Source organism: Ammodytes marinus (genome assembly GCF_949987685.1).
Source record: "Ammodytes marinus genome assembly, chromosome: 1".
Lineage (NCBI taxonomy): Eukaryota > Metazoa > Chordata > Actinopteri > Uranoscopiformes > Ammodytidae > Ammodytes > Ammodytes marinus.
The window spans coordinates 24,540,019-24,549,835 of record NC_137230.1 but is presented as its reverse complement, the minus strand read 5'-3'; the positions used below and the strand labels follow the sequence as shown (position 1 = coordinate 24,549,835).

At 38.7% G+C, this 9,817-nt stretch overlaps 1 protein-coding gene across 1 annotated transcript; it reads right to left on the bottom strand.

Moving 5' to 3' along the window:
• Window positions 1-3,792: 3,792 nt before the first annotated feature.
• psmd14 (proteasome 26S subunit, non-ATPase 14) lies at window positions 3,793-9,304 on the bottom strand. The gene is made up of 11 exons (XM_080028764.1): window positions 9,198-9,304; window positions 7,964-8,019; window positions 7,593-7,664; window positions 7,364-7,483; window positions 7,119-7,189; window positions 5,540-5,690; window positions 5,287-5,394; window positions 4,759-4,833; window positions 4,551-4,676; window positions 4,241-4,303; window positions 3,793-3,961 (listed from the first exon to the last, which is right to left on the bottom strand). Exons 2-11 carry the CDS (start codon window positions 8,009-8,011, stop codon window positions 3,863-3,865), a joined length of 933 nt encoding a protein of 310 aa, XP_079884890.1. The 5' UTR covers window positions 8,012-8,019; window positions 9,198-9,304; the 3' UTR covers window positions 3,793-3,862.
• Between the last annotated feature and the right edge of the window lie 513 nt (window positions 9,305-9,817).

Here is a 9,817-nt window from a genome sequence, read left to right as displayed (position 1 = left end):
AGCCTCGCTCTGATTGGTCAAAGTGTCAGCTCATGTTAACTTTGACCAATCAGAAATCACGTACCCCAGCTTTAAGTACTTTTCATCAACGTTGGTTTAACAAGGAAACTTATACTATTAGAGTCTACAGCCATGGTAATGGCTTTGTAGTGCTGGATAAGCTTGGCAGATATTAGCTCGTAAACCAAAGTATTGAGTAAAGTGACATTTTCCCTGATGGTGGCGAAGTAAGCAATTTATTTATGTTAATATTCGTGTTAAATCGCTCTTTATTCATACAGTGATCACTTATATAGTGTGCGCATTTCATAACTCTGATCTCTCACTCGCCCGCTCTGCATGTAATCGGCAAATAAACTTTTCTGGGATTTCACAACTGATATCCAATCAGAAGAGAGAACGCCACAAACCAGCACGTCTCACTGACGTTGCACGCGCATTGAGACAGATGGGTGAATGTTTATGCGCCTACAATGAAGGAGCAGGTAAAAATCCTTTCCAATGTCTGTTTTGATGGTTTTTATCATGTTTTATCGCACTTACGGATCTGAGATGATGCTAGATAACTTGCTGCTTGAAGACAGACTGCAGTGCATTAATGTGGTGACGTAGGGACGAGGGAGGGGACTGCTAATTGCAGTCACTGACAGGAAGTGAGCTAAAATAACCATTTAGCTTACATCCCCTTTAAAGTTGGTTTAAAGGGGATGTATCCTGAGCGGGGCATGCATGAATGCATGAAAAAATACGAGATCAGCATCTATTCAAAGGTTGCTGAGACATTTCACTCAAAACTACAACATCATGGTGGCACCAGAAGAAAAGCCATCAAAGTATTTACAATTCTTTCTCAGTGGAAACATAATATCTGTTCAAAATGTCATGGCATCCATACAATAGTATGGAAGTGGTGGACCGACTGAGCAACATCCTCTGATCCACTCAAATCTGCTCCACAGCTCCAGAACGGCTAATAAATGGGCTGTGACATGAGAGATTGCTTTGTCAACAGCTGTTTCCAAGATCAAGAATGTGAACCTAATTTTGGATTGGAAAAAAAGCATGGTATGTCTCTTTGCCTCATTGCACTCTGAGCCAGCAAGAAAGAGCTGTTCATTTGTGAGAACATGAACTTAAAAACTCAAAAAACTTTGTCATCCTCTGGCTCCTGTACCCCGAGGCGGGGCAGAGTGTTGTGAACTTGGCCGTGGTCTCATGGGAGTGATCTTTCCTCTGCAACCACACCAAACAGCGCCAACATTTATTAAAGCCCGCTGTCCTGTTTACAGCCTCCCTCTTTAACTCATCTGCTTGGCAGTGGTTTGCTACGAGAGGAGCAGCAAGAAGAATAACACTGGTTTGGAAACAAGTGCTTCGAAGGAGCACAAGATAAATTGGTCCGGTCTTCGGGCCTCCGTGCAATGAGAAAAGAAAAAGCATCAGTTGGCTGTACTGTATAAACACTCATAACACTTTGAGGAGTAGCACCCTTTCAAACTCATCTAAAGAGAATAAAAGCTTGAGGCTTATCTCATCCTGCTTTCAGAAAAGACCACAAACAAGCCGGTTCAGACTTGTGTGCTGCACTGCAAGTTTTCTGAGGGGGAAGTCTCATATCACGGTCCCAGAAAGATAACATTGTGGTGTTGTTGTTGCTACTGTCCCAAATGGCCTTTATGCAGGACCCACGCTGGCTTCATTTGAGTCGATAATCTCAGTGAGACATCTCCCGACATTTCAAACAGGATAGACCATGTCTGAAAAAAGGGCTCCATGATTTGAGCTGGCTAGAATGAAAATACTGGATGATGACTCAACACTTTAAACACACAACGGGGGAGACATGCATGCCTTTTCATCTACCCCTCACTGCAACAAAATCCAAACTTTAACTTATAAAGAAAGCCCAAAAAACTAAAACTTAAACCCGCTTCACGTGTTTTCAAATGTTCAAGCTTCACTGCACAGAAGGATGCTTATGCCAAGAGTCAATAGAAAGAGATAGTTTTGAAGCCGATCGTGGCTTTGCAGAAATGCAACGTTATATGATGAATTGTTACAGAATAAAATACACAACAGAATTAAATTGTTCCACTTCAACCAGCTGTGACACATAAAAAGTCAGTGATTCTGGAGAACGCTTGTTGTCAACATCAGTGAATATCTCCTCATTTGCTACCTTATGTGCTGCTGATTTGACAAAAACGCTGACTCCACAGCTTATACTGTAAAGGCCATTCGTACTTTTGGTACTTTGGTACTTTACTTACTTCACAATTGTGAATGTGGGAAAGGTGGGTTACTTAAGTTCCTTCACATTATTACTGTTTGAAAATCTACACTTGTATACATTGCAATGTGGATGAATAATACAACCCTGTCAACGGTTGCATACATCTAATGGAATTTCATCTTTAAGACTGAGTTTTTTCTTTTAATGACTCCTCGGCTGTTAACTGAGTTTACCTTATGGACTTCGATGGGGCCTCAGGGAAGGTGTTTCATTTCACAGCCACAAATTTTCACATTTTTTAAAGTGTTAAAAAGTTGTGTTTTTCAAAGGTGGAGCCAATTTTCTCCTGCGAGGGTTGCAAAAATTTCCTCCAGGAACAAAAAATTATGTAACCTGAAGCCCCTTGAAGGTCGATATAATGGCAGGAGACCACATCTGTCATAACTCTATGTCTAGTTAGTATATACTGGGGAGGGTGGAGAAAGAACACATGCTCCATTTTCTCTGCTATCGCCCGAGCTTCAACATGAGCTGCATCTCTGGCTGAGATGTGAACCCGTAATGAAAACTTGTTTCCTCCAAACTGTAATAAACAAAGAGGAATCTTGGCTGTTAGGCCCAGCTGCCACGATGAGAAAACAACTCCTTTCTCACAAGAAAACACTCGAAAAAAAAGCTATTGTTGATCATCTGAAAATGCTCCTTCTCAATCAAGGTTTGTCTATCCAGGTGAATTAAAAACTACATTGTTGGTTCATAATCCTTCTAATATATATTTCATCTGCCAGGTTAGTGTCTTTACAATCACAAATATGAAAATATTTGCATCACTATGGCAACACTTTTATCAACTTTATTAAATTCCTTGTATGACTTCACTGTTGAATACTCACTTCTGAATTTGACGTCTACAGTGCATTGCAGACACAAACCTAAGCATATCTATACTGAGGAATATGACTAGAGTTCACTCTTGATGATCAGCTTTTTTGTCCATAATATAGGACAAAGTGATCATCACTCATCATTTTCAATGGAAAGGGGAAGGAATCCAATTGTTCAGATTAAGACACAGCCAGAGGAATCAGCAGTACGTATGGTGATTCAACCAACAGCACTTTCAAAATGGGGTAATAACAGAGGACAAGGTAAATAGGATATTACTGTAATTTTTGTTGTTCTATATTATGGCAAAGGAGTCAGTTTTGTTTAAGTCTGAAGAGAGCCTATCCAAACATTATATCACACTCCAAAACACTGTCAAAGAAGACCTGCCAAGATGTCCTTTGATTATGGAAAAACTGCGACGATCAAGTAAAGCGACCAAGGCTTATTTTTTTTTCGTGATCTCAACTTTTTGTCCATTTATATTGAATCTCTTGCGCCATCCAGTGGTTTGTGTGGGTTTTACACCAATATTATTAAAGATTCTCTGAATGCAGCTTTGTAGCACCTTGTTCAGATCTTTCATTGATGAATACAAAATGTATAAATACAATACTTGCTGTGTGGATAGTAACATACAATAAAAAGGTACCACCAATGCCAATGTCTTCATTGCATACATACATTTATTTTATATAAAAGAAAGAAAGCGTGGCAATATTAACAGTTATACACACAGGGCCATCACTGGAAAACTACAGTATCCAACATGGCAGCTAGGCACTGAACAATGTTGGATGTCATTAATACGTCTACGTGTTCCTCCAAGTGCCTCTTAGGATCCTGAAAGGACAGAAAATAAGAAAGAAAAGGGAGAAAAACTAAAAATTAGATGGGATTTGTGATAGAAGTTTTGAACAAATTAAACTTGTATTGTGACAACTCTTCGGTATAAACAAACTTCAACTTCAGGAAACTTTAATGACAAAGTAACCAGATCTTTGCTTGTATACATTCTGACATTATCTAATCAACACCAATCCCTCAACGTTACAAACTTTGATGTCACAAAAACAATCTTTAAAAAAATAATTGTATACATAAAATGCCTTTATCTGTTACCTGTTTTCCAACATTCTTGATTGCCAGCTGCTCTGGGGTCATTTTGTCCTCCTCTTCAACAGCCTGGGAAGGAAAATTGAGAACTCTTAGTAAAAACTAAAAAGTTATTACTGATACTATGTCCATACTATGAACACTTAAATACGAAATTATTAAGGTTATTAAAATCCACATTAAAAAATTGAAATTCAATTTTCTATGTTCATGAAGTAATACCGAGCCTTTGCTTCTGTGTGTATGACTTTCAGCCTATTAAACTTTAAACTTGTGCTTTCTAAGGAGGTTCAAAAGATTATTGTAAAAGTTGTACCTTATTGTAGTTCTTAGCCAGCTCCAGCATTTCCTTGACAATGTTCTCATTGAGCTTGCAGTGCTCGCTGTAGTCCTGCAGGGTCAGGCCTTCCATCCAGCTCTTCTTATGCAGGTTCAACAGCATCTGAAGTATAATAAAGGTTTATGTTTCTCATGTTCCTTTAAAGCATAAAATAAAGCACTCAGTGATAAGTGTTTTCTCAAACCTTTTGCTCCAGCTCGTTCTTCCTGTAATTGATGGTGATGGAGTAGTAGTGTCTGTTGAGTCCATGAATCAGAGCCTGAAAACATGAGAAATATCTGGTTAAGTATATGAAGTTCTAAAACGCACAAACATAAGGTACTGAGAACAAAAAGGGTAGTGTCGCTTCTGGAAACATCATTAAGCAGATCCCGCGGAACCGAGCTGACTCGATCCGAGCCACACTGCTCAGTTGAAACAATCCATTAAGAGTTAATATTCAATCATGTTTAGATATTTTAGTGCGTTTTCTCTCATTATGACAAGACAATGTTTCAAGCAAAACTAGATAAAGAACTAACACTACACAGCTATGTTATCTACTTATTGTCAAATAACAATGAGGATGATTTGTTCATCTTGATGGGGAGGCAAGTTTTGTGTGGTGTGTTACAGAGGTGACACCACTTTATCATTTCCAGACCACCTCAAGACATTTCATGAAAATAATTCACGTTGAACAAAGCTGATGGTGCCATTTAAAATGGGTTACCTGGATTGAAGGCTTGTTCAAATGACCCAGGTTGGATGTGGTTTGCCTCGGTTCGTGACCCAGCACCATCATGTTGGCATTGATCAATCTGAAGGCATCAATAACAACCTGCACAAGACAGACATTGCAAATAAAACCAGTTTACTGAAAGGTTATTCTAATTCACTTTTGATTCACAATTAATAGTAGATCCTGTATAATTCACTGAAAATGAAGCTACAGCGTTTCTCCTACACTGGCCATACATCCTTACCTTTCCTTTGACGCTCTGAATGGGATCAACCACCACTGCGACAGCTCGCTCTGACAGGGCCTCGAAGCTCTGCTGTGTGTTGATATCCACACCAGACAACCAACAGCCAAAACCAGGGTGACTGTGGTACCATCCTACCACCATCTCTGGTCTGATGGGCAATGTGGGTGGAGGAGAGCAGAAATAATTAGCTAGGCATCAAACTAAAAAGTCAAATTTGGCCTAAAAGTGTGGTGTTATGTCATTTAAGTGATCATTGAAAACATGAAAATTGTCAGTACTTCTTTTATAAAGCAATAATGCGTAACCTGTGAAGCCCCAATGAGGAATTCCGAGTAATAACACCAACACTGTCTGCACATCTACACGAGGTAAGCGTTTCGGTCATCGCACATGGCATATCACATCGCATATATTCCTTCTGCTGTACGTCCAGGTTCTTTTTCAGCAGTAGAATCAACAACTTAAACATTTCTTGGGCGCTTTTCTTGGGATTTTTTTCCGAGCTCCTGCGCCAGTGTCGTGGGGGTGACACCAGTTTGTAACCACTGCTATATTGAGAAATACATAATTTTGTAGAGCTGATAGGCTTAAAGGCATACTATGCAACATTTTAATGAAAAAATAAATTATAGAATCACACCAAAATAATCCCTCTCAATGATCACTTCTGCCCCACAATAATATGTGGTGGTGTGTTTATCTGCAGTCCCCTTCTCTGGCTGTATTTTACAAATTAGCATTTGTTGGTATTGTTTTGTAAACAGAAGGCTCAGGTCTAAGCTCCCCCCAAGCTCCTCCCTGCTACTTTGCGTGGCCCCGAGCACAGAGCAGTAGCCTCTCCCCACTTCTTTGACTGGGGATAGTGGCTAACACACTGATATGTTGGCCTACTGTCTCACCCTACTCGGAGTGTCGGAGGTGCACGCGTGACACTTGTCGATGTAAGCAAACACTGACCATGTCATTTCTAAATATTGCTACTGTAGATATCAGGCCTTCTACAACTAACCCTGCTGATACGTGATAAAAAAAGCACACTCGTCTGAAATAGTTTGAATAATTTCAAGGTGATTTTGAATTTCGCTTCAACTTCCATGTCTCCGTTTGACAGGCACTCCCAGCAAGTAGACGGAAAAAATCTCATCCTTTTCTGTGTCATGACCATTATGAAAGACCCGCAGAAACTTCTCAGTCCAACTTTTTATTACTTTAACAGTTTTGCCTCATACCTCGGCGCTATATGTTCAGGTTCCTTTTAATCGTTTACTTTTACCTGCCGCTTGGCCAGTTTTAGGAGGCTAGAGACACATTAGGAGACGATCCTGTCTGCATGTGAGCAACGCAAAACATTTTAATCACACATTTGTTCCCGGCCATCTCCCGTTGAAAAGTTCATGACAGAGCAGGAAGCTCCGCGATCACAATATATGTGGCAGTTTGTTTTGTATCAAGTCCATTTTAAAATTTTATTTCACTTGCCCGAAAAGGCAACTACATGTCACATTTTACTTGTCCAAACACAGAGCTGAGCGGGCAAGCATAAATGTCGAGCCCTGAATATGTGTTAAAGTTTTACCTTCCAGTCTGCTTCAGCATGTCCAACATCTTGGCCTGGAACACAGGGTCCACTGCTTCAACACTCACACCCTATGAGGTAAACAAAATGTAACTAAGAGCAAAGGCAAAATGTAGCAACATGAACTTTCTCATAAAACTGTCAAAATCTGCATAAATACAAGACGTTTACAACCCAACTATGTATGGAAAAATAAGTCTGTTTACACAGTAATGCATAATTTTGAAATAATGGACAATACATACTGTTCCTGACTGAGGCATGGCGAACACATCAATCACTCGCACTGTGTAGTCATCAACAAATTCTCCCAGCATCAATCCCATGACCTCCATTGGTACACCAGCACGCCCGTGCTTCAACATCTGATGAAAAGCAATTATTGAAAAGTGTCAGGAATATTATTTCAAAACACAAAAAAGTATATAAAACCACTGTGAAGGAAAATGTTTAATATAGATCATGTGTGATTACCTTGAGCAGGGCCAGAGAGGAGATGTACACCTGCTCTGCTGTGTCCACAGCAGGTGCATCTGTTGGGGGTCCCTAAGGAGTGAATGCAGAGTTTATTTATTAGTTCAGGCTTTTAAAAGGCAGTAGTTTCTACTTGCTCAGATCCCTACATACCAACTATTGTTCAGAATTCTTATGCATGCAAGGTAGAATGCTTTATCACTATGTCCTCTTTAATCCTATGATACGCCACATTAAGACTTGAAGTTTTTTAATTTTTGCTGTGACTAAGATTAGAGTAAGAATCTGGCCGGTATTTATGCTGGAAACCATAAGGGACCTTTGTTTAAGTTCTTTATATGTGTAAAAAAAAAATCAAAACGTTGGGTTACCTGGCCGAGTCCTGGCATTCCACCTCCGAGCCTCAGCAGACGGTCCATGTTGGAATCTGTTAAAGCAGACACAACAAAGCCATTAGCTTTCCTTCAAACTGTATAGCGGAGAAGCAATCTGTTTATACTGCATTCTTTAAAGGATCAAATACAAATAAATCTAAAGGCATTTTTTGAAAAATCCAGTACAAAGATTTCAAAACACAATTGTCACAAGTATTGTTTATTTTATTTTTAAATGGAGACTTAATGTTTTGACTTTTGAGAAGCCAAATGAAAACCGTACAAAATGAATTTAAAGATGTCACAGTATTTGTCTCAACATGACAATATAGGACCACCACGCCATGCTGATATGTGTTGGGTTAATGTGAGATGCATTTATAAGATATTTATAAAAAATTAAAATAAAAGCTACAAATTTATTTTAATTGTTTGGATTGCAACATCAGAAAAACTAGCAATTGGTAAAATCCTACTAGTCTTAAAGTTTCAAGACATTTAAAAGATAGGTTTAACACAAGATTTTAATACCAATTAAGGCTTAATTTTTAATGAATTATTCAGTGCCTTTAAAGATAGTTTAATGATCTGGCCTGTAGGAGAAACAATCAACCTGGTGTGGTGTATGAAAGTGTTCAGGGGGTTTGTGTGGGTGTGATAGCTTGAATTATTTCTTTAAACTTCACATGTGTTTTTACGTTGAACAGGTAAGGCAAGAATATGAATAACACAGGTTAATATTGAAAGTCAATTGACTTTAATCGGTGTATGAATAATAACATAGATTTGAAATAATGTCAAGAGAGTGTCTTTAAAAGGCACGAGGCTGTTGTTCTTAAATGTAGTACAATTCTTCTGAGTGTATTTGAGGACGCGAGGAAATACTGAATAAAACTGGAGTTAGCAACCAAAGCTAATTAGCATTGGTTAGCTAATATACCCGTCCCATAGCTATGCCAAAACAGTATTAAGAGCCGGGTGACTACGCGTTGATTTAATAGAATATTTTAAGCGTTTTTGCTATAATAACAGGTACGTTTGGCATTACGTGACAATAAATTAAGTATTTTTGTTAACAGTAAGCTAACGATACGCTAGCTACTTTTAGCTTTCTCATGCTAAACCTTCGTTTACTCCCACAAGAAAAGCAGCAACATATTATTGACACTGATTCCATTTCGCCGTATTTTATGAAAGCCACCAACCATATTGAAGCTATTAGTCTACTTACATGTTGTCAAATCTGTCAGACGTTCAGAAAAGTCTTTGTTTTTGTGAGAAGTCGTCTCAAACTGACTGGCTACAATGAATCAGCCAGAATTCTCACTCAATTTTTTTCTATGAAAAACTACTTCCGTCGCACTGGTGACGTCTTGTGTTTTTACCCCGACTACTTCAAAATCGAGACACAAGGTGGCGCCACAGTTCCTATTACTGCTAGCTACTACACTTCTGCCACTACTTTTATTACTGACACTAGGCCTGCTACTTGTAAAATAATACCTAAAACTTCCACAATTTCAAAATTACATTTAAAATTGATAATGAAATGATTTGGCTACTTATTTGTAGGCTATCTGTGTGGGAGCTTTTGAATGCATATGTTTTAAATAAGCATATGTCTGTATTTCAAGGTGAGTAGTTTTACATTTTCAAATTGAATTGAATGTAAAGATGCACCCAGGCGTTTGCTTTCTAACTTAAATAACTCTGAATTATTATACATTATCTCTAAAACTAACTAGGCCTAACAAAAAAGAAAGAAAACAGCTGTGGTGTTTGTGCGGTTTCTCATATTTCAACATGCAAGCATTTCATTTTTCCCAGAGGAGCCACAAACTTTGAGACGAA